General features: G+C 40.6%; 1 protein-coding gene across 4 annotated transcripts in view; it reads right to left on the reverse strand.

The window, feature by feature from the left end:
• CCDC85A (coiled-coil domain containing 85A) overlaps window positions 1–26,030 on the reverse strand; it is a 201,489-nt gene that overhangs the window by 38,499 nt on the left and 136,960 nt on the right. For 3 of the 4 annotated variants that reach the window (XM_036873890.1, XM_036873887.1, XM_036873888.1), the window contains exon 3: window positions 2,066–2,142. The exons of the other annotated variant lie outside the window; for it this stretch is intronic. In XM_036873890.1, the coding sequence (XP_036729785.1) occupies window positions 2,066–2,142 (77 nt within the window). The remainder of the gene's footprint in view (window positions 1–2,065; window positions 2,143–26,030) is intronic. 4 annotated transcript variants of the gene reach the window in all.

Below are 26,030 nucleotides of genomic sequence, written 5' to 3' on the forward strand. Positions count from 1 at the left end.
ATCTATCTTAGCTATAAATGAAGGCAACGCTCTCAAATACAGAAATTTAACAGAAATAATGTTTATGAACTGAGATAGATATTCGTTGCATTAAGTCCAACAGCATATTTCACGCAACAGATTTTCTTTGCATTAAAGTGCTTTGGACACGTGAGACCTGTTTAATTCTAAAACATTGTTTTTCCATTTTATCATCACTGAAATCAGCAAGAATTGGACATGGTATAATTGACAACATTTTTTTCTTTCTGAATAGTACACATGATAATGGTGCTTCTCACATCAATAACATCTTAGGTTCAATAAAACATGGTCTTTCTTAGCCATTTCTTGTGGGGAAAAACAAAAACAACAACAACAATCTTCTTAGTTAAAAAATAGCAATGCGTTTAAAATTATATGAATTTGGAGAAAATAGTTTAATTTGGAAAGCGGTTTAATCTCTTCTACTCTTAACTACGCAAGCATTTAAATACGCACACACATATCAAGTATAGTTGAGGACTCTTCTGATTTCCCTTCAAGGCCTCTAACACTCACTTTCACAGATTTTTAAAAATCAATCTTATAATTATTTTTGTGCCTCTTTTTCAGTAAGACAGCACACATGCATTCATTCAATACTCGGTATGAGTTTCAATTCTCACTCAGAGAAAAACCAAGAAACATATCTCTTTTTTTCCTCTTTCTTGTCACTTACATTCCCAGTTGCCTGAGAGATGGTATAACCGTATATAAAATAAATACATCTTTTAGGTTTCTTGGAACAGAGACGTTAGATGTTGTCAGTTAAGGGTATTAGCACAGTCATACTCTGAATCCAATATAAAAGGGAAAATGGCAAAGAAATTAAAAAAATGAAAAGTGTAGAAGAGCACAGGAAAAAACTCTACCAGCAGTATTTTATTTCATAATGCAAATAATCCTTTCTGTCATCATGAGCATTGATATATGTACAGTTTGAGAAGGGTGAGAAATAGACTCATTTCATTTAATCTCGTGATTTCTAGCTGGATGGCTGGCCAGTGGAAGAAAGAGAGAGGCATTCCCACATGCAGTACCTGACAGCTCAAATCATCATCAGTGAGCAAAACTAGTTTAAAAGCGAAACAAGATTAAAAAGACCTAAAATATCTTTCCAAAGCCTTTGCATTAATTAAGTCTTTGTATTAATGTTTATATGTCTTCTCCTGAATTATAAACAGTCTTTGTCTTGACACTTAAACTGTTTACTAGCTGTTTGAGGTTTAATTTTCTCTTAGTCACTTATGAAATAGAAATAGTCACCAGAATGTAGAAAGAACACTAGTGACTAAATGCTGAGAAAACACCTTTTTATGAAATATTAAAATACATTACTGTTTACCTGGCTGTCAAGGAAACCAAGCTAGAATGAGTAGATTTGTTCAACTCTTCAACAAAACATTTCCCAAGAACCACGACCTCAACCAACATCATTCTCACCAAGATATCAGCCCATGGAAAAAGTTTTTACAGTAAAACATATGGCAAGGCGTTAAATCCCAGAAAAAGTGCCATTTTACATTCATCAGGGAAAAAAAAATTAAGCCCCAAAGTAAAAACTGTCAATTACTGTGATTGCTTTGTTGCACTGAAAGAGTTCAATAACATCACAAAGAATTTTAGAAAGTACTCATTTAATTAAAATATGAACTCTTCAAACTACCTGCAGCTTTCCCTAGCTCATAAATGAGCACATTTTCCATTTAAATAAGAGTCCGTTCCCTATATTCACCAACAACATGCATGACGGATGTGAGCAGTACCATCAAAGCACTTTCTACTTCTCTTCATTTTCTCTTTCTTCTTCCTTTCAAAATGATTTTACATTCATATTTTAGACATCTGTGCCCTTTAGTATCACACTTAAGAATCTGGACAATATGATGGGTAAGTGGTTGATTACGGAAAGTAATCACGCTCTACGTTGACGAATGGCTGTTAACAAAATGATTTCTATCATGTAACTGAGACTTTAAATTCCACATAAAATGCTACAACTCAAATGACACTGACTAGCTATGAGCTTCTGGAAGTCACCCACCTGGGGCAGCATGCGATTTTCCTCCTCCAGCTGTCTTACTCTTGCCTCCAGCTGCCTAACATAGGACAAGGTTGATTCTAAAATTGAAAAGAAAGAACTCACATTATACACACAGGTCTTGTTTGGTACACTGTCAGGATGTTTCTGGCTCCATTTATTCAAATCAGGTAGTGACTACTTAATCTGATATTTAGGAAAAAAAGATTTCTCCCCAGAAGAACAATAACAGAAGCCATTAAAACCATAAGCAGTCTGAACAACTGCACAGTGTTAAGGAGAATCAGAGAAATTTACAGGTGGTTAAGACTGTAGGCGTCTGCACACCATGCAGCCTTCAGAACATTAGACACGTTGGAGACAGTTATTCTCTCTTTTCTACTTATTTTGTGTATGTATTTTAAGCTTTCCCACACATAAGACTTTTTGTAACATTCATTATAACAGAGAAATTACAAGGTTTTTTAAAAAAAAATAGAAAATAAGAAGATATTTAAAATATCCGGCTCCCTTCATTTTCTCCATAAACTTTTCAAGTCTTAAGAGCAACATTTTGTTCTTCTCACAAATCTATAGATAGTGTGACTATACCTAGAGAACAGCTACAAAAGGGCTAAATAATTTTAGTCTGAATTTTGACTTTGATTTTGGCTGAGCATGACAGAGACTCAAGCTTTTCAGGGCAGACTTGAAATTTGTTGTTTTCATTTCTTCAACAAGCTCAGGTGTGTGCTGACAGCTCAGAATCAGCATCATGCTTAGTATCTGTTCCATAGCGAAACTCTCTATTTTATAGCTTTACATTATGAAAAAGTTCACACGTGGAGCAAAGTGGAGTTTTCTTTTTGAGGAACCATCTGACAGTGACTCTTCTTCATTAAATCCAAAATAATCAACTGCACAGCATCATACTGCAACATAGTTGCAATGCATTCATTACCCAAGAGGAAACATATTTCAGGTATAGTGAAATGTACATGACCAAAGAATCCCTCCAGAGCATATTTCCACAGTTAATTTTAAAGCAGCAGATCATGTGCATGTTCCTCAGCCTCAAAAAACACAAAAGAGCAAGAGGCAAGGCCAAGAAGGTAGTGCATTTTAGAAGGAAACATTTGGAGCCCCTAATAATCGGCAGTTAGGATGGATATGTATGCAAATTAATACCTTGATCTGAAATTCATCATGGAAACTCTTAATTTTTATATGGAAATCGGTTATATGAACCCAATTCCATTTTGTGACCTCCAAAGCAACAAGGTAACATTTTATTTTCTTAAAATACATAAGAAACTTAAGTCCTTAATTCACAAATGTAAAAATTGAACTCATCCCTAACCGGTTTACAGCATGCCTGTTTTCACAAATGTCTGCAGAAAAGTCCCCATCACTAACATTAATATAACCATCCACTGATCTCACACCAATGGTGACGACTTGCCTTGAGCATTTCTCAACAAGACAGAAACACAAGGTAAAGGAAGCTGAAGACATTTGCTAGAAATATGCTCTCATTTTTTTTTAGCTCAATGAAATGTTAAGTGTTTGCTTTATGGACTCTTCAAAAGGGAAAAAAAAAGTATCCGGCATAAATGAATAACCAACTTATTGATTTCATGAATCCGCTTTACTCTAGCAAATGAATTAAGTGATTTGCTGCTCATCAAAATGTGAATGTAGATTGCCTGATTTACACAGTTTTGCAAGCTCCCCTCTCTACGCTAAAAAAACAACCACTTGATAAGGGTCATTCGAGTGGAAAGTTGCTCAGAAATAGCCTATTTAAACCATAAACAAATAAAATTCTTTTTTCCTTTGTTCACAATTTACACTGTATCTTTATTGTCCCTATACTGCATCATCCTTAAGGCTGTGATACTGAAAGCAGCTGAAATGACTCTATACAGAGTGATTCAGGTGACATTTGAAAAATGCCACTGAATGGATTTTAATTCAGTAACTATCTTCAGTCACTTTAATCTATTTCTCTTCTTTAAATCTTTGCAGTTTACATATTTGATGGTTTCATTACGTTTCTGCTTACATTACGAAAGTCACATCATGTCAGTTCCAAAAAAAGGGTAAATTCTTGAATTTGGAAAACATTCCTTAACTACAATTTTTAATGTCAAGTTACAACAGATGAAGTCCAGATCTCTGTTTCAAAGCATTCACTGCAAATACGGGCAGGGACAGGAAATGATAGGGAAGATTTTTGGACAGGTAAGGTAAAAAAGCAAATTAGCTCCAAGGTAAAGGCAAAGCTAAGGAAAGTTTTGAGTTCATTTGCTCCACAAATATTTGTTGCGTCACTGATGTGTGTTGGGCACTACTAGGGTTGGAATGAAGAAAAGGCCAGTTATTGCAAGTCTTAAGTTTCTCAGAATGCAAATTTCATTTTAGGATTACACACCCATGTGCTGTGTTCCAGAAGGTCCTGTTGTTCCAAGCTCACTCTCTTTTGCAATTATTATTTAACAATGAACAGATACGATGAATGAAAAAACTCGTGTGTGTATGTGGGGGGGGTGGAGTTTGGGGGACAGGAAGTATAGTTAATCTGCATGAATAAAAGAGAATTCACGCTGTTAGTTGTTTAATTCATCAAGAAACTTTTTATATACTCCTTTTATATGGGAGTGGAGCAGGCAAACTTTTTTCTGGAATATACTGGAAGATCATCATTGGGTCCCCAAGTCCCTATATGAAGAGCCATTGAGGAAACCATCCAATCCTTCAATTGTGACATGAGAGAAAAATAAACATTTGTTTTGTTAAACCCTCATGATTTCAAGATTTATTTGTTATTGCATCATAGGCTAGCCAAGCCCAACTACTAGTACATAACCAATAATGGGACAGAAAATATGTAAACATTTTAATAAAACAGAATAGAATAAAGTGTAAGAACTTCCACTTTAAAAAATACACCGCAATCCACATCCCAGTCCTAGCTGATCATTAGAAAAAAAAGATAAAATCTTCTGTGTAAGAAAGAAAAGGAGCCCCTTGTGTGCTGGAATATATTTGACCATGTCTGCTACAGTCCCTTCCCCAAGCTGCTGCTTCCTTTTCCTTGCTCACACAAGGACCTTCCAGAGTGGTGTCAACTATAAGATACACACTTCCATTACACCCAGGACGTGTGGAGTACCACTGTGCTCCCAAGAGAAGTACATGACAAAAATCGGTGCTTTTATTATAAAGTGACACACACATGCATGTGCATGCACACACACAACTGCATTAGAATGTACTATCATTTGAACTGATCATTACATTTATACCAGTGCCTGACAGCTGTTAAAACAGATTTCAGAATGTCATTTTGGCTTTCAGAACTCTGAGAATGAGGTTCCAAAAGAAAAATCAAGCCTCCTGCAGAAAACAGCCAAATACGAGGCTATACTCTACATCAGGGGTACCCAGGAACCAGGAACCAGGCCTCACAGCAGGAGGTGAGCAGCGGGTGAGCGACAGAAGCTTCATCTGTATTTACAGCCACCCCCCATGGCTCGCATTACCACCTGAGCTCCGCCTCCTGTCAGATCAGCGGGCAGCATTAGATTCTCATAGGAGCGTGAACCCTACTGTGAACTGCGCATGCCAGAGATCTAGGCTGTGCTCTCCTTATGAGAATCTAATGCCTGATGATCTGAGCAGAGGCGGTGATGCTAGCGCTGGGGAGTGGCTGCAAATACAGATTATCATTAGCAGAGAGGTTTGACTGCACAGAGACCATAATAAATCGCTTGCAGACTCCTATCAAAACTCTATCAGTGGGACTTCCCTGGTGGCACAGTGGTTAAGAATCCACCTGCCAATGCAGGGGACATGGGTTCGAGCCCTGGTCTGGGAAGATCCCAGGTACTGAGGAGCAACTAAGCCCGTGTGCCACAACTACTGAGCCTGCGCTCTAGAGTCCATGAGCCACAACTACTGAGCCTGTGTGCCACAACTACTGAAGCCTGCATGCCTAGAGCCTGTGCTCCGCAACAAGAGAAGCCCCTGCAACGAGAAGCCCTCGTACCACAAGGAAGAATAGTCCCCGCTCGCCACAACTAGAGAAAGCCCACGTGCAGCAACAAAGACCCAATGCAGCCAAAAAATAAATCAATAAATAAATTTATTAAAAAATAAAACAAAAAACCCTATCAGTGAGTGGCAAGTGAAAACAAGCTCAGGGCTCCCACTGATTCTGCATTATGGCGAGTTGTATAATTATTTCATTATATATTACAATGTAATAATAATAGAAATAAAGTGAACAATAAATGTAATGCGCTTGAATCATCCTGAAACCATCCCCCCAACCCAGCTCCCGTCCGTGGAAAAACTGTCTTCCATGAAACGGGTCCCTGGTGCCAAAAAGGTTGGGGACGGCTGCTCTATGTAGATATACAATATATTAAAGAAGGATCCTATCTTCAAGAAGTATATAACCAGTTGAGGGGCGATAAGGAGGAAAAAAAGCAATAGGTAATATGATATTCACAGCTAAATCATGTGAAGCAGGAGTACAAAAAGATCAATATTGGCTGCAGTTCTTCTGAAGGAGAAACTTGACTAATGGATCAACAGAAGCTTGAGAGACAGAGAGATGCTAGTAGAGCCACAGGACGGACAAGAATGATCCTCTTGTAAACAGGGAAGAGAGAAGGAATTCACATGAAGGAAGAGAGAGGGACATACTGGAAGCAGGAGGAAAAGCCAAGTTGCATCCCACATTCAGGGATCTAAAAAGCCAATGTCAAATCACAGCTATGCAAATGGTGAGATTTGCTTTTAACTTCCCCCAAGGGCATTTTATTTCTCTTTCCTGGGAAATCTATGGACATCTGCACATTAGAAAAGCCAGGTTAAGCAAACAATACCAATGTGAAAATCCAATGACATTCTCAAGAGGTTCTTTGGGTAAATCTTGGGCATGTTTTCAAAGCAGAAACCATTTTCTCCATGTATCCTCACTTTTCTCTGAACCTACATGTAGAAGTTCACAGGACCTCTTGTAATAAAACAAGTATGAGAAACAGTCATAAGAATTCCACTAACACACATCTAATTGATTCCAATTTGAGAACTGGAATGTACCTAAGAGATTCCCTAATCCAACCAGTCCCCCATCCTGACTCATTTGGCAGATAAGAGAATAAAGCCCAGAAGGTAGTGAACTTGGCCTCTAACACTGGGGATTAGTTATACATATACATTCAAAAGATTCTGTTTCATTCCTGGGGCATCACAGGGATTCCCATCCTGGATCTTCTAATCACTAAGATGTCAAGCTTCTCACATAGACAGTTAAATTCTAACTTCTCCTTTTTTCTTCCTGATTTTAGATATTCTGGATGGACTTTTACCTTTAAAATAACTTGATATTCTCCTTGGACAATATCCTGGACTTGATTTCACTTCAATTTACCTGAAATGCATTCAATCATAGAAAGTAGCTCGACTTTCTTCTCTGCTAGTTTGAAAATACTCTGGTTGAAATATTAAACCCTCTAATTTCCCCCTTGATTTCTAAAGCAGTGTTTGTCTCCCTAGGGGAATCCCATCCTTGAAATCAGCCAAGGATTACTCTGATTATTGTACATGAAAGGTTTACTGTTGATATTTGCAACTGTCTAAGGTTGGTCAAACTTCTGAGTAGTTTTGATTAGATGAAGTGCCGTCTGGTCTTCAAAATTTCAGGGCGAAAAATAAAATCTGGTAATGGTCCATTCTAAAACAAATTACAGCATTTGGAAGAATATAAAGGAGGACAATCATCTGGAAGACTATTGCTGCTGTGGGTTCATAGATGTTAGCTTTTCTGTGACTGAGTTAGTCTCCCTCGGCCAGAGAGAGTCCAACAGTCACATGATTTCAAATCTGGAGGCAATCTCTTTAATAAACCCCAACGTCTAAAGACACTGCTTGAATTAGTTCCAAATTAATCCCACCATCCACAGGCTTTTACACATTCCGAAGGAAATGACTTCAGAACTATATAGTTAAAAAATTATTACTGTTCTAAAAGTGTTTCTCTTTCTTCCTCAGGCAAGCAAAGTTCAGCCTCCTACTTAGAATTCGTATGAGCTCCAGAAGTATAAGTGATTACATTTCTCACTATAATTTGATGCTTTACTTATTAAAAAAAAAAAATCTTGTTGGCATCAGCAGTTTCGGATTTGCCTGGATATTTAACTCAGGCTGCTTTACTGGCAGAGGTAGAATTTTTAAATTTTTAATGGGAGCTTTAATTGTCCTAAGTAGGTAAAAAATGATGTCAGGTCTTGCTCTGGTCCCTCATCTATGAAGCTAATTCTACTCTTGTCAGACCCTTCTCTCTGTGGCAATCTGAAAGAAATAGGAGATAGTTATTTTCTACCCGTTCCTCCCATGTAGAAACCTGTTCACTGTTATTCACTGGCCCCAACTTAGCTCTGGGTCTCTGCCCACACCTTCCCCTGCCAAATAATCATTCTCGGCCTAGTCCATACTCCTTATTTCTCTATGCATGTTATGAAAAACAACCTTCTAATAATTAGAATATCCAAAGATTAGAATATACTGCTTCAGATGATAACGTGATTCGTGTTCTTGGAAATGTTTGGAAACGCTCAATGAGATGCTGCAAAGATTTCTACCTGTGTGTGCTGCTGGGCTAGTCCCTTTACCTCTGAAGATCAATAGTTCTACAGTTTTAAATTCTGCTCCCTCCATAAATCTCTTTCATTTTCCTTCTTATCATTTGCCAAGAAATCATATATTGAGTGCCTTGTGGTGTTCCTTTACCTAGTTGTCTGTATGTTATTTATTTTCATGTTTTCATTTTTTGCCCAAATATGCTACTTGAAAATATTCCCTTAAACCCTACACAGTGACTGTTGGTGTTTCCCGTAGGGATTTAATACATACTTACTGACTTCCTGTAATATCAAGACTTGGTCTTCACCCAATACTGATTATCTGCTGTGTGCCAGACACTGTTCTAGATAATGGAGATACAGCAGCAAGCAAAAGTGATAAGGTCTGTGCATTCACGGAGTGCACATTCCAGAGAGGAAGACCAACAATGGAGAGCAAATACACTCCTTTGTGAAGGCAACATGCGCAATAAAGGCAATGAAACAGAGAACTAGCAGAGTTGAGCGGAAGTACAGCTACATTAGGGAGCGTGGCCTAGAGGAGCTCTCTGGGGACTACAGCCTGCAAATGAGCCAGCTATGCAGAGAGCTTGGAGAAGAGAGTTCTAGGCATCAGGAAAGGGGGGTGCACAGGCCCTGGCTGGGAAGACTCCTCTGCTGGAATCCAGCTGGGAAGGGGGAAGGGACAGCAGCTTGAAACTGGGATCTGTTTGTCTTGTCACCTTCCTCCACTACTTAAATTTCAAAAAACCTTGTGCTCCCTTAAGTGCTGTTTACACTTAAACCTAGACTTTAACCCTTTGACGATTAGGTTTTCTTTGTGACAAAAACCTTAGCATGACATTTGGCTCCACCCTCTCACACACCCCACTCCCCATCCATTGGGAAATTCTGTTGACCCTGCCACCAAAATATCCTGAAAATCCAACCTCCCACTAGTCTCCTAACAGGTGTCCTCACTTCTCTCTTTGCCTCCTCTCCCAGGTCTACTATCATTCAAAGTCTATTTCAAACCCACGGCAGCCAGGGTTTTCCTTCTAAAATGCTAAGTCTGATCGCGTCATTCTCCAGAACCACACAGGAGCTCACCATTTTGCTCCATATAAAAGTCAAGGTCCGGGCTTCCCTGGTGGTGCAGTGGTTGAGAATCTGCCTGCCAGTGCAGGGGACACGGGTTCGAGCCCTGGTCTGGGAGGATCCCACATGCCGCGGAGCAACTGGGCCCGTGAGCCATAATTACTGAGCCTGCGCGTCTGGAGCCTGTGCTCCGCAACAAGAGAGGCCGCGATAGTGAGAGGCCCGTGCACCGCGATGAGGAGTGGCCCCCGCTTGCCACAACTAGAGAAAGCCCTCGCACAGAAACGAAGACCCAACATAGCCAAAAATAAATAAATAGATAAATAAAATTCGGAGAAAAAAAAAAAAGAAAACAGGTTTAAAAAAAAAAAACAAAAAAACAGTCAAGGTCCTTAAAAAGGCCAGCAGGGCCCATGTAATCTGGGGACCTGGTGCCTTTCCGACTTCATGACGTCACACCTCTGCTCCAGCCACAAGGCCTCCTTTCGGCTCCTGAACACCCCAGGCATACACTAGCTTTAGTCGTCCACACTCTCTGGACTGCTCTTCCCCCAGGGAGCTGCTTGGCCAATTTCCTCACTCTTACAAGTCTTTGTTCAGACCTCAGCTTCTCAGTGAGACTTACCAAGTCCTCTTCCTTTAATCCTGTAAACTACCCCCACCCTCCGTCCCACATTCTCCTGATCTCCTTTGGCCTGTTGTGCTTCTTTATTTTTCTTCAAAATACTTTATCACTTTCTATCATATAAATTAGCTTGTTCATATGTTATGTTTATTGTATAAGCCCTGTCTCTCTCCATCAGAATGTCAACTCCACAAGGCAGGGATCTTTGTCTGTTGTGTTGAGTGATGTACTCCAAGCGCCTAGAATAGTGTCTGCACATTAAAAAGTTATTGAATGAGTCAATCAACCCATTACACAGATAGTGCCCTGAAAAGAAATTATTTCATAGTACAGGTCTACAATTGTCAATCACTCCAGGTAAGACTGGGTTTGTATCTGAATGGAGCCTAATATCAATTCTGTTGTGCCACTGAACATGAAGAACATTCTAGAGAACATTAAACTTTGGATGGAAACATTGGGGAGGTTCTCAAATTATGTCAGGTCTAATCACTGGTGGGTAATCTCAATAAGAAAATCTGGGGACTTCCCTGGTGGTCCAGTGGTTAAGAATCCACCTTCCAATGCAGGGGACGTGGGTTCGATCCCTGGTCGGGGAATTAAGATCCCACATGCCACAGGGCAACTAAGTCCGCGCACCGCAATGAAAGATCCCACATGCTGCAATGAAGATCCTGTGTGCCACAACTAAGACCCGACGTGACCAAATAAAAAGAAAAAATAAATGAATAAATAAAATCTGAAATGTGTTTTCACCAGGCTCAAAAAAAAAATGTCTTATGGGGGGGGGGGTGGCACACTGGGGGGGGGGGAAGGCGAGGAGGAAAGAGAGGGAGAGTACAAAGAGGGATAAAGAGAAAGAGACACATAAAAACAGTTATGGGAAATGTGCAAAACATGAACCATTTCTGCCACTAACATCTTGGAATACAATATAAATGCCTTCATCTGGACATCTGCTTAAGTTGATAGGATTCCCCCTTTTGGTTAGAAATACCACCGGGAGGAATTTAAACTTCACCTGGACATTCTCCTTCCAGACACTCCCTGCGAGGGAGGGGTGTACCGAGGGGGAAGGCACAGGGCAGGTGCCAGCTGGGCCCTGAGTGAGGGTCTCTGAGCTGCGAGAGAGCAGCCTGAGGAGGGAAGAGAGCAGTGGTCCGTTCAAAACAGGTTATGTTTCTTCGTGAAGAGAAAAACCTGTCATTTCAAAGGAAAAGGAAACAGAGCAATGCGCTGTCCTGTTCATTAGAATGAAAGCTGGAAATACTGTATCCTTTTCCAAGAAAGCGTTGACAGAAAAAAAATCACGAGTGTTATCCCCCTAGTGCCATGCAAGTGGTATGTTTTTGGAAACAGCCCAGATTGTTTTCACTTATTATTTTCTATAAAAGAGTAAATATAATAGTTAAATGGATATTGAAATCCAATGATTTGCACATAAACCAATTCAGAAAACAGAAAAGAAAATCAGGGTCTATGTCCTAACTTTGTTCCAGAAAATAATTACCAAAAAATTTTCAAGTTTCTCCTCTTTCCAAATGAGAGTGTTTTTAAAACGGGAGAGAATGGCATTTTGTTGCCTATTTGCTATCATCTACCTGTCCCTATTCCTTGGGAATCGGCACCTGGTTGTTTCAGCTTCCATTTCTCTCTAGAAGCTGGAGGCTCCATGTGGCAAGGCCTTGCCTTATAGTTACTTTCCGAGCTGTCCTGTGATTCGCACAGCGCTATGTGCTAGAAGGTGTCCTGTCAATTTCTGATGAACGAATGTCCTCATCATTCGGTTCCCAACTGCTCTGGCTGCTACTCCAAGTTTGTTGCTCCCCGAACAGTTTCAGGCAGTTAACTCAAAATGCAGGCAGATTTCCACCAAAAAAATCACACAATAGCAAGCCATTGAAACTGAAGTCTGGCTTACAGGAAGTTTGTGCGCCCTAAAATTGCCTTCACTTTGACTTTTCCCTTTGAAAGCATCAACTCCATGAAGGAGACACTAGGTAAGTAGCACTGAACTGGCCTAAAGGACTGGGGACTCTATGGAAAATATTTCCAACTCTAAAGAGCTGTTTAGCATGAGTACCATTTTAACAGCTATTCAGGGTTAAAATGTGTCTTACTTTCCATTGTTATGTTGCTGCTGCTGCTGTTGTCATTTCCCAGAGAAAATGCTGCCTTTTCCCAATGCCAGAGGATAAAAGTTGATGTCATTTTAAGAAATGTAACAATTTCCTTCCGTGTGTGCGGCCCCCTTGTAAGTGCATCTTGTCAGCATTGTCAATGAACGAACAAGGAAGCAAATCTATAAGAAAACCAAATTTTCAAAAGACAGTTAAGTCTATAAAAATTTTATTTTCTCTTAGGATAATTATTTTGACTTTTTCTAAAGTTTTAGAAGCCTATGCACAGTTGTTTTTTTACTGTCATACACTGCAGCAAAATAAAAATATTTTTTATCATATTGTACAGCAAAGCGTCATTAATCTGGATTCTATCAATTGGGAATTCATAAAAATGTTGTTCAATTCAGCCTATATATACTCTCTGCAGTGGCTACGAAACGGTAGCTGGCCAAACAAACTCATAGTGTAACAATTCAGGAATAGTTGCCTTACATAAGAAAAGCAAAGTTTTCACAATGTTTTAGCATTATCTATCCGTACACAAAGTGCTATGAATAGATAATGGATGAATGCAGTTAGATAATGGATAAGTATAGTTAGTTTAGATAAACAAAATTGGAAAGACCACATACTGTGGAACTGTTTTTTTTGTTAGCTATTTAAGCATGTATTAACAAGCCCTTTCTAATCAGTCAGTTAACATACATTCACTGAGCACTCACTATGTGTTAGACGCTCTTTCATGTGCTATAGACAGTCCACTGCAAACAAACAAAAAGGGGTCCTCTGCTCATGGAACACTCTAATACGGAAGACAGACAAGACAGACAGACATGCAGACACACACATAAATAAGCACACTGCTCCCCTGTACACCCTTCACCCCTTTAGCTTAGATCGAGATCATCTGAGAAGATCTGAGGCATTCAACTTGAAACTTGAATGTAAAGATTCTGGGAATGAACTCTCCAAACAGCAAGAACAGAATTTGCAAAGTCCCCAAGATGGGAGTGAGCCACAGGCGCTCAAAGAAAAGAAAGAAGACTGAAGTGGCCAGAAAGAAGTGAGGAAAGTGAGGGGAGATGAGGTTGGAGCAGCAGAGACAAGACCCACGGTGTCAGTGAACCAATGTAAGGAGCTGGGATTTTGTACCGTTTGGAATGGGGAGCGGTTGGGGAAGGGGGATTGGTACATTACACTGGCACCATCTGATTTATACTTTAAAAGGATCGTCTTGGCTGCTCTGTAAAAGACAGAGAAAAATAGGATGAGAGTGAAGTTTGGGGGATGATTGAGGGGACCTCTGTAGGAGGTGGGCTGAGAGGTGACTGTGGGTTGTAAAGGAGCCATAGCCGTGGTGCACAGAGAAGTGGTCACATTCAACAAGCCTCCTGGAGAAAGAAACTAAGGACAAAGCATAGCTATGGAGCAAATGTGAGGTCTTACGAAGAAAAGGAATCAAAGATAATGGCTACCTTTCCGGCAAGGGCAACCAGGGGATGGGGAGATGGCTTGGAGATGGAGCAGGAGTGGGGTTTGAAATCAAGAATTCTATTTTGTTCATGTTAGGCTTAATCTTTCTACTGGACATCTAAGGCAAGATCCAGAGTAGGCAGTTAAATATATGACTCTGCAGCTCTGAGAAGGGATGTGGGGTGCTTTAAATGTGGAAGTCTCCAGTAGAGAGCTGCTGTCAAAAGCCTGCGGTTTGGAGGAGGGTCTGAATAGAGAAGCCTGGTGGAGGGGAAGAGCCACAGGGCAGGTACCCAGCCACGGCCCCCTCCTCCCCAGCCCTGAGCCTCAGAAAGCTAAGCAAGCACCCGGCTGCCTTTGTAGACACGGCCACAGAGCTTGTGTATCTTCTGCTCAGGTACCTTTTAATTAGATCTCTCTCTCTCTCCTTTACTCTCACTGTGTTTCATTCCCAAATCCAATCCTCCCACTTTGCTTTTCTCCTGCTGCCCCCTTTCAGCATGCCTCTCTTTCTCCTCCTCTTGGGGCCCCAAGCCCTCCCACAGTAATTTTGGAAGGAGTACAGCACAGTGGCTAAGTGCTAGCTCTGTGGGTTTCAGTTTTCACACAAATATGCATATAGAAATAGATGATCTTTAAGACTCTTTAAGACCCACAATTCCTGGGTTACAATTATCATGTATTTTACCGTAATCCATATTAGTGGTTTAACCACTAAAGGCAGCTAAGATAAGATTTCTAACAGTATATGTAAGTTATGTTGCTATTCTTTCATTTATTCATTAAACAAACATTTATAGACTATCTACCATGCACAAAGCCTTGGAGAAGTAGAGAATATTTAAGATGACGTTGTTATGTTCTGAGAAAGGGAATAAAGCACATTCATGCGACAGATGTACACCAGTTCTGATTAGGGCAGTTAAACATGTTTAAGTGAAGCTTATAAACATTTAAAAATTCTATTCTTTAAGAACACCTACCCTTACAGATTTCTTTCCTCAACTGTGTACTTAAAAACTCCTTCCACTAAAGAAAGTTACAAGGCTAAGAAAAAAAAAGACTTATCTCAATACAACAGAATATTAGTTGATGACATTGTTGAGAACAAATTACTGAATGTTTGCAAAAACAAGGAGCCAAAAAACTATAAAAGCACTACTTAATCTAAGCATTTTATTTGACAATGGTATTCTAAACTTAAGATATCAAGCTTTTTTTTTTCCACCACTGGAAAAATTGTAATGGGAAATAAATCTCAAAAGTCCTATTAAATACAGCCAACACAGGGCACCCTGCATGTGTTCACATTGGTTTTCATGCCCTTTGATTTTAGAGACACTTGACCATAGGGCAGGAGGGAGGGCAAGTTCTGGCCAGGAAAACTCCTGCTGACCTCAAAGTTCATTTGGGCTCTTCTCCATTCCCAAGGATTCGATCATTTTGTCTTCACTGAACAGTTATTAGGCGACAACAGACTAATCAATTTGGTCAAGCAAGTATGTCAGAGGACACACATAATGGCTAATAACTTTAATTTGATTTAGCATGTATCAAGCACTTCACTAAAAAGGCACAGGCATTTTTCACGTGCACTAATGCATTTGATCCTCACTGCAAAACTAAGAAGCAGGTATTATTATTCCCATCTTAGAGATGAAAGATTGAGGCTTAGAGGTGTTGAGTACCTCCTCAAAGTCACAAAGCTAGTAGAGTGCAATTCTGGACCTCAAAGGCCACTCCTCACTGCTGGAGAACACAGACCCTGCGAAGAGACAGAGGGAAGGCCAAATTAAGCAATGGCCAAAGACGGTGATCAGCACCGATAGAGTCTGATTGATTTAAAGTCTCTTCCTCATCATTACACTTGAACGCTACACCATCACTCAATGAATGCATTTGTTGAAAGAAAACTGTTTTCCCTAAGACACACAAAAAATACATCACCCCTTCAATTCATGCGGTTGTTCCTTCAAGTAAACAAGAGTCAGCCAAAGTGAAGGCAGCAAGTTTCACGGTCAACAACCACCAAACCATCGCCAGCTAAGTACCTGGATCTGCTAAGTCATTAGTGGGCTTAATAAATATAGATGGCATTCACAATGCAATCGTTGGACAATTTCACAAACTTCTTACAATTCAGAAACCTACAGGCTTAGAAGAAAATACTGGACAAAGGCAAAGAGCAGATTCTTCTGGCTAATGTCTAATCTGAGTTGTTTTCAAAGCAGCTGCTTTCCTGGATTCTCTTCTGAACAGTTGGGGAACCCAATGAAATGTTCACTCTGCTTAATTTAATGTCACGGCTACCAATGCTGTTTCACCTTCTTCCTGGTGATAACAAAAGAGAATTTGATGTATTGTATATCACTTAACAGAAGTACCCAGGAACATTAAGGTAGAATAAAACAACAGGCCCAGGGCCCATGTAAATTCAAATCCATGGAGAATGACGGACGCCTCTTACATCTACAAATGTATATATCTTTCCATAATGCCCATTTTAATGAACTGACTTATAAAGAGATTAATCTTCTTAGTCTAAATAGCAACTCACTCGAAATTTATTTTCCTATTGCTGTCTGTGCAGGGGTAACTGAGAGAGAATTCAGTCTATCATCAAGAGACACCAACTTCTCTTATCCTATCCCTGCTATCAAGCTAAGAATCTAGCTCCTAATATACATGGAGAAAAATGAATTACTCAGAAGTGCACATAATTCTGAAGATAGTGCTCAATTCTGTGTCAATAAATTCCAATCAGCTCTATTTTTTTAGCAGCCTAGAAAAAATACTTGCTTTGTAATCACCACCATCACTAGGTATTTGATACATGCGCAAGGAGGAAAAAATTTTTAGAAGTTTAGTCAAGTCTTCCACATCAGAACAGACAAGGTTCTAGCCCAGGAAGGAAATACCAAATGGAACCTTCTCATAGCCACAGAATCAGGATACCTTTTACCAGCATCTGCTCACTCAGATCTAAACAGCAAGCAGATGGTACAGTAGTTCGAAAGTTAACTTCAACAGGGCATCTCCCTGGAGCTCTAACCAGAATCCTTGACAGTGGAAGGATTCGGCCTCTGCTTTTTACGCTTTCAGAAGCTAAGGTCTGTCTTCCGTTCAGTTCGCAGCACCTGGGTTCTACACTAACTGTCCAGTCACTTTGTGTGCGGGGTCCAGTGACCTCCCTAACCACTCTCCAGGACATTCCACAGGGTCCTGGTCCCTGGTACTTGAGTCTTCTGCATGCTTATTGTTTCTTTTATCATGTTGTCTTTTCCACATATTTTATTCCACTTTTATCAGCACCTGAAAATATGCAATCTTTGTTTACTTCAAAAACAACCTTTGTCAAGAGTTCATGTGGTCTTTTAAAAACTTGTCTGGCTCTTAAAAGTTACTCTTAAATAAAAGGTTTTTAACTTTTTAAAAAAGCTCTTCATTTATGCTACTGGTTTATATATTTTTATGCAATGTTTTTATAGTAAAATGGAGCATGTTGGATCCAAAGTCTTAGGATACTCTTTCCTGGACAAAGGATTGTGGTCTAGGGGTTAGAAGACCCTGCCTGACTCTGCCCAACCTGCAGGACTCTTGAGAAGCTGCAACACTATGAATGCTTTTAATTTGCTCTGACAATCAAGACTCTAATCCCAGGACCTGCACCCAGACTTAAGCCACAAATCCAATGTCAGGCTGGGGACTGGAGCACGGCACCTTGAAGGAAAGCAAAGGCCAGGAAGGAAGGCAAGCAGTAGACCTTTCAAGGACATTTCTTAGGAACAAAGCTCAGGCATGGAGATGACTGGGATTGCCCTGTGCCTGATTTCCAGGACCAGGCCTCTTTCCTGTTCACTGGCTTCTGCTAAATTTAGCTGGAAACCTTCCAGACAGTTCCAACCTCTATCTGACCCCACCCTATCTGTGCAATATTCTCTTTATGCTACTGTTAGAATCAGCCCCCGAAGACACTCATCTGGGATCTGGCTTAGACTAGTAGTTAAGAGCATAGAGCCAGACTGCCTGAGTTTGAATGCTGACTCAACTACCTCCTCTGTGGCCTTGAGCGCGTTATTAAACTCCTGCGTCTCCGTTTCCTCATTTGCAAAGTGGATGAATAACAATCTTCCACTCAGAGGTTGGTACTGAGTGAGTTACTCTGTGTAGGCACTGAGGGCAGTGGTAAGGAAGCCCCAGCTATGACTAACACCTGCCTCCCTTCCAGTGCTAAGTGTCGTTGTGAGACCACCACCGCCGGCCCATGTCTCTGGCCCTCTGCAGTGGAGCAGAGCGCTTGCTCTGCCCCCTGCCTCCGGCACTGCGATGGCAGACAGGGCTGCGCTCCACGTTTGTGCCGCCTCCCCTGGTCCTATGCATACGTGGTTCACGGGCTCTTCAGCCTCGCTTTACGGGCTGCTCTGCTCTCAGCCATACATACTAACACTGGTAAGTCACAGCTTCCACTGAGTGCAGCCTGACCGCTGCATCAAGCACTGAACGTCAGCAAAGAGAATCTGTGAAATGGGAGTAAAAAGCAGCTGAATACAAATGGGTACGATGATTCAAAGGAAAGGGAATGCCTGTGTTTGGGAGCAGCACTGACTCAATGTGCACACACTTTGTTTGACTAGTCTTTAGAAAGTGACTAGTGACCCTCTGGCCGCTAATAAACACTGAATTTAGGCCAAAACAGCATACTTATTTATTCAGCAAATATTTGAATGTTTCAGACACTGAGCTATAACGGAGAACAAACAATAGATAAGAAGCAAGAAAATAAATAAAATCATTTCAAATGTGTTGAGGGTGATGAAGGAATGATTGGATGGTTAGGGAAGGCCTCTCTGAAGAATGGGTGTTTAATAAAGAATGAATGAGAGCCAGCCATGGTTAGAGGATGAGCATTCTACAAAAAGGGGAAGTGCATGCAAAGGCCCTGTGGTAGAGATGAGAAAAATATTTTGTTAAAAATAGAGTACAGTTAGAAAGAAGAGTGTTAGGCATCAAGTCTGTATCTGCCTCAAACCAGCTTGGTGATTAGGTTCATGTGATCCCTTCCAGCTCTAAAATCCCATAAATGTCTCTAGGAAGTGATGTATTGATTGGTACAGATAAGGCAAATTATACTGGCTCTAGCACCCTGGACTGACTATAAAAAATGCCAGAGGAAGGCATCTCAGTAGATGACATGCGTAAGCAGTCATCTGCTTTCATCACAAGAATAAATAAGATGAATTGGATTTCAGAAGCTTTGTTGTGATCTGGTTAGTCAAAGAAAGAGTAAAGTGGTCATAGACAATCCCCCATCTCCACAACGTAAAAGACCACAGGACTTGAGAATGGAGGGGATGTGGAGAGAGAAAGTGGGACCTGGAGATGACACCACAGACAAGCAGATTCATGAATGACCTGGAGTTTAAAAAATCATTTAAGAAAGTTTAAACTCCAAAGGCTATTCAAGAGAATCAGTCAAACTGCTCTGCAGGGGCTTTGAAACAAACACCCTTTTCAAGTCCCTTCTGAAAAATTCATTTCCAATTATGAAGACAACTCCAATATTTCAGGTAAAATTCCTCTTAATGAGGGAAGAGAAGGAGTCTGGGGACAGATGAACTCAGTTGCCTGGCTAAGTATTTAATTTCTCACTTATGTTAGCAAGTCAAGACAGACAGCCTTAGTTCATACATTAATATTTATGAAAAATGGCACAACGTTCCATTTGGAAAGAAGATCTGGGGGAAATGTTATATCCAGCAATGGCGGCCCAGACTCTCTGGACTGCTACATGCTGGAGGAGGTGTGCCCCTCGATACAGAAGGTAAACTCCCAATTAATGTGGCATTTATGCTGTGAAAATATCTTTACAGATAAATTGCTCAAATGGAGGCCTCGGAAACCATAGCAACTATACATTTTAATTAAAGTTTGCGGCTTGAAAGGAGAACCTTAAATAATTGGTGCCTCCAAGTCTTTGCTGAATTGGCTTAGCTACGGGAAATACAGGCTTTTAATAATAGGAAAAGAAAAATCTTCCACTCTACCATCTTCCAATTACTATGCGCCTCTCTTAGAATGTGAGATAGCCTGAGTTATATTGGAGTTAATTCTCCAATATATGAAACTAAAATATGCCCTCTGAATAGAAAGTCCGTTGGAACACAAAATAGAAGAAAAATTATAACTCTGGCTTAGGAATGTTTTTCCAGCCACGGGTAAGACACATACAAAAGACATTTTAAAAATCTTTTGACAACTACCATTAATACTTTCAATTTATTGAATGACATTGACGTCTGTATATCATAGAAAAGTGACATTTTGCTATTTTGTGAATAACTGCCTGAAACAGAAGTGGAAATCTTTAACCACACACTTATTCAACAAATATTTATGGACAGTCAACCATGTGTCTGTACTGAAGACAAATATCCTAATAGAATATATTTAACAGAACATTCCCGTACTATGTGCTTTCTGGACACTTTGTTTTATTCTCACAATAGCATCGTAACTATTCAACAGATAGGGTGATAAGGATCTAGCAAAGGTTAGTGACTTTTTCCAAGTCAAGTACTAACATTGGGTCTACAATTGCAAACCAGTTCAAGGCTTCAAGAGAACTGGTCAGTTAGCTTCATCAACAGCCTATCAATTTCTGTCAATAGTAACAATGCCAAAAATAAAACTCAGGTAAATCTCTGGAGTGATCTATCTGTGCACTCAGCAGGAGAGAAAGGTCCTTTGTGTGGGTCCTTGTGCCCAGTCAAAAGCAGAAATAAAATTCTGTGGCTCTAAATATACAAAAGAAAAAAATCCAAGATGGGATCAGATTGGTTTTGTCCCTAATATCCAAGAACAGGTTATAGGAGAACAATATAAATGTCCATATGATCATATAAGCGTCCTGGCAAAGATTAATAGTTAAATGCCATCCAAACCAAATTTGGCACTGGGGCAGTTCTTGGAATGATTCCAAAAGGAAACAGGCAACATTTTATTTGAAATTTATAATCTCCTTGGCTATCAACTGATCCAAATATCTATCGAAGTTCTTTTAACAAATACAGGAATGTATTGCTATTATTTATAATTAGCATTGTGCTCCCCTGTCACCACTCTATCTGGTCCCAGGTCTCCCAACACCAAGTCCAGCACTGAGCCGACTCCTTCTAGGTGGTCTGTGCACTGCCACCAAGCTGGGAAAGTTCCAACTTTCAACTAAACAGGGAAGCTGGGATTTGTTATTTTTTCTGCCTGGGGTGGCTCTATTTACACATTCATTCTCCCAGGTCCTACACATCCACTTGCCACCTCACAGAGGAAGTTCTCATGATCATCCCCTGCTACAAAACACACAGCCTAGCACACAACAGGGTTTCAAAAGTCTTTTCTTGGAGGAGGTTTGATTTACTTATGCTTTTGCCCATTTAAACACTGGCCCTTTTCTTTGTAAAATCTATAAATCCCACCTATCTTTCAATACCTGGCCCTCAAGTCCTTCCATCTCAGCAGTCCTTCCAACTCCCTTGACTAAGTTAGTCTGTCATGGTCACTCCTGTCTCTGAATTCATACCATACATTGCCTTAACTCAATGAAATGCTATGTAGAATAACACTGGATTCCATTCTCATGTATCCATATGGTGGTTTTACTTCCCCAGTTGTGTAAGTTCCTTGAGGGCAGGAGCTTGGTTGATATCCCACTATGTCAGGCACAATGATAGACACGTGGTATAAGCTGCAATAAATACTTGCTATGTGGGTAAATATTTTCAGTCTCAAAGTCATTTCCATAGCTTGATTCAATCACTAAAAAAATAGTCACTTTTACTTCCACCGAGTTGTTTTATGAAATTTCCCCATTCTCAAAAGGCCACTGGGAAAAAAGTTATTTATGCAAAATGCAGCCTGATAAAACAATTAGTATTTTTTTCCTATTCTTGATTAGAAAATGTTTAAACAGATTGCATTTAAGAAACTACCTCAGCCAACCCCATGGGAGGTGGGGTGAGTGGGCAGAATTCCAAAAGTTTATTTGTAAACCACTTGTTGGGGAAGAGGAAAACACGTTCCCAGTGACTGAAATAATGCCCTGTGTCGGGGGTTCATTTTCCAGAAGATGTAACAGATGCAGCAAAAGGGGCTGAGAGGAAGAGAAGCTACTTTGGGGAGGCTGACTTGACTCCCAACACCAAGGCTCTGGGAGAGGAAGGAGGAACAATCACAGGCACCCTCCACACCCCTTCCTCTAAATCATGATTGGGAATCGGGGACCAGTGCGCTCCAGGGCTGGGGGACAGGAAATTCCAAACAGCAGCAAGTCTCCACTATAACTTTCAAGACGGAAGGGACACCAAGTTAAAGTTGAAAGGAAAGGACCACTTGTGGCTCTCCAACTGGACAAGCCATTTGTGTATCTGCAGCCTCATAAATGAGCAGCGGATACACTTAGGGTATCCTCCACTGGCAGGCACCTGGGAGATCACCGAACCCAGTCTTCCTCAGACTGTGTGCTTCCAAGCTCGAGATTCCCTCACCGAGTCAACAGCTGCCCGGGGGAAAAGACACGCTATGGTCAATCAGTTTGAGAACCACTAGGCTAAATAAAAGTCATCACAGGTCATCACTGGCTACTTGAAGATAATAACAAATACTGTAAATCTTGTCAATGTTGAAGACAGACCATGCAGCATTTCCCAAACTATGTTAACACAGAATGCTTTTCCCAAAGGACAGCACCATGCAGGTCATAGGTTGGAAAACGCACCTCAAACCATCCTCTGCATTTTACAGATGAGGCAACTGAGGCCTAGAGAAGCAAAATAATTTCTGGAGACAACAGGGTTAATATGTGGAAGAACAGGGACGAGACTCAGAATTTTCCTACTCCAGGTCAGTACTCTTTCTTCAGAGCACCTCTCAACTTCCAACTCCAGGTTCCGTTTTGTTAGGCAGCTGTGCCTCAGCCCCACCTTCTCTCCGCACCCGTTGTGAGGCTCTGCCTTCCCCCCTCCCTCCATAGCTAAGTGCCCAAGCTCATTCAAGACTGCCCTTGCCTCCTGGCCCTCATCTATCCTACTTAACATCAGATCTAATCTCAACTGCCAGCTCACCTGGATCTCTGCAGATTACCTGCCGCCAGAATCCCCATTGCAAGGTGGCTGATCACCAGCCAAAACACACCTGCTGCCCTAAGCAAACCTTTTCAGTGCTGATTACTGCCTGCAGCAACACGATCTCCTGACACCACACGCTTGCTCCCTCCACAGGCCCAGCGCCGACTATCCGACTAGAAGACTCCCCAGCCTCTGCTGGGTGCAAGCAAAGTCCCTGCCCTCCCTGTGAATACCTAGTACTCACGTCCCATTCCTGTTCCTCTGCCACCCAGCTAGCTATTTGTTGCCACAGGCAACATCATGTACCGGTGCCTGTAGGACAACCTTCTGCCACGGCAAGTATCCATGGCAACCAGATGAGGCCAGCAAATAGAATTAAACTCCACAGATAATTCCCCAAAGTTAGCTTAGCCGATAGATGATTTATCAGAGCAGTGAACATTTTGGCAAAACTGAGTATATTGGGCTCCAAATCCTCTTTGTTGTATCATGGTCTGCTGGGCAAAGACATGGCTTAAAGTGAGAACCTGGAAAAGAGAAACAGCAGTCCCAGCCTTGACTGACCTAGAGAAAAAAGCACTGCCTAGGAAATGAAACAAATGAGGGCAGGATGCAAATCATTTTGCATGGCAGGATATTAGTTCTCCTTATTCCCACTTAAAATTCAACTAAATTTATCGAGGGCCTATGAGGCACCAGGTAATATAAGGAACATAAAGAAATATAACACACATGAGATTTGCACAGGCTATTAGGAAAGTAAAACTGAAATGTATACAAAGATAAATATGATATAAATGACTATTAAGATAAAAACAGAAGACAAAGTTACCATAAAAAAGAACATGACTAGCGGCCAACTGGATAGTACAAACAGTAACAGCCATGAACAGTCAGGCAATAAAATGACAATTGATCATCTCTGCTCACAACAAAAGACTTTCAGGATACAAAAGACAGTAAGACCATCTGACTCATCAATCCTTCGATCAAATGAGCATGTTCAACCCTGACCCATGTGAGGGTTAAACAGCATGGTGTATATGAAGCATTTTGGAAGCATAAAGAACTCTACAAACTTAGTTATCATGCTCTTGTATTTCAGGATCAAAACCTAGACCACAAGTCTATTCTCTTCATGTGAAACTCCAGAAACATTATTATCAAATCAGCTTCAGGACTGGTGAATACTGTCAGATTTTCAAAATTAGAGATGAAAGTGATTAGCACAGAGTAGGCACTCAATAAATATCAAATAAATGAATGTTAAAATGAAAGTGCTGTGCAGATAGTAATTCCTTTTCGCCAAGTTAAAATACTTACAATCACTTTATAAAGTGGACTCTCATAAAGCAATCATGTTTTCCCGCTGAGACTATACAGTAATTGGATGCTTATTTCTGACCAAGGATTCGGTATTACAGCTGTCACAAATACGATCTACAATGTCATAAAAGCAAAGATAGAATAATCATAAATCTTCATAATCATGGAAAGCACTAAAGTTCTTCTTCAAAGCCTATAATAGGGACATCATGCTTGGTACACATTGATTACACAAAGGGCCCAATTCATCATAAGTTGTAGCTATATCAGAATACAACCGCATTACGTTATAAATGTAAACCCAAACCACTGTGGTAACTACAATAAACATTTAATTAAAAATGATTTCCTTGCTTTTTTAGCACTGTCTCCAGCTACTCAAACTCAGTCCAAGAAATTCTGATTTAGGCTCCCATTTTCTCCCGATAAATGTCTCATAACAGACAGAGGCATTCTAAATCATTCCATCAACTGAGAGCTGCCATTTAAAGAAGGTTTTAATGGATGTTTACTAGTGATAATGACAGTGATGATGGTGCTTCCACACCCCAAAAATCACTCCTTAGGTTACCATTACCACAATGCTTCTCTTTGTTTGCTCCTACCTCCTGCTTCAGACACAGTTCGAAAAGCAAACGCCCAACATCACACCTCAACAGCACCACCAGGAAGCAAGTGTCCCGACCCTCCTGTCTACTGCAGTCTCCACTTTATCAGACTTCTGAGTGCAGCAGTGCTTCTCAAGTATTAATGTGCATTCAAGTCACCTTTGGATTGCCTTAAAGTGTAGATTTTTGGTTCAGTAGTTCCAGGCTGAGATGACAGTCTTGTTGCTAGTCTGGGGACTACCCCTGAGATGTAAGGTATTACAGTGCTATGGATGCTTGAATCCTTGCTCTGCCCTCTAACAGCTGTGAGACCTTGAGCAAGTCATTCAGCCTTTAGAGCTGGTTTCACATCTGCAAAGAGGAATTTCTACTGCTCCATTCTTAGAATTATTGTAAAGGTGAACTGAACTCACATAGAAGCTCTTAGCATGGTGCCTGACACATGGTTAGATTCTCATTAAATATTAGTCACCATCACTTTATTGCAAAGGCATCAAAACCAACCAAACCAGGACAATGCTTAACAGATCATTAGCTTGAGCTTTCAGAAGCAATCTGTAAACAATTCTTACCAGAATTTCTAGAAGCCAGCAAAAGCCAAAATCCTATGTTTAAGTATTGATGGAAAGTGTCAAATGGAAAAAGGCACTGGGACCTGAGGGATGGTGTGAATGCTGCAGTGTGATGAGGGCAGGAGGGAAATGGGAAACAGTCAAAGAAGGCTGCCCCTGATGATTAACTCCAGAGTTTGAGACATTAAAGTCTGTACTCTCTTCCTCTGTCTCTTCCCCTGAGCCTTATCACCAGAAAGGACCAAGAATTCTGAAGAATTTAAAAAACTGGAACACTATACAAATCAAAATTATTCTCTCCCTTCTATATTTCAAGTCAAAATACCAGCATTTAAGAATAACATACCCATGGAAATATCTAAGGACACTGCCACTGAACTTACAGGAAATTTGGGTAGAAAATGTCATAGTTG

Source organism: Balaenoptera musculus, chromosome 13 (genome assembly GCF_009873245.2).
Source record: "Balaenoptera musculus isolate JJ_BM4_2016_0621 chromosome 13, mBalMus1.pri.v3, whole genome shotgun sequence".
Lineage (NCBI taxonomy): Eukaryota > Metazoa > Chordata > Mammalia > Artiodactyla > Balaenopteridae > Balaenoptera > Balaenoptera musculus.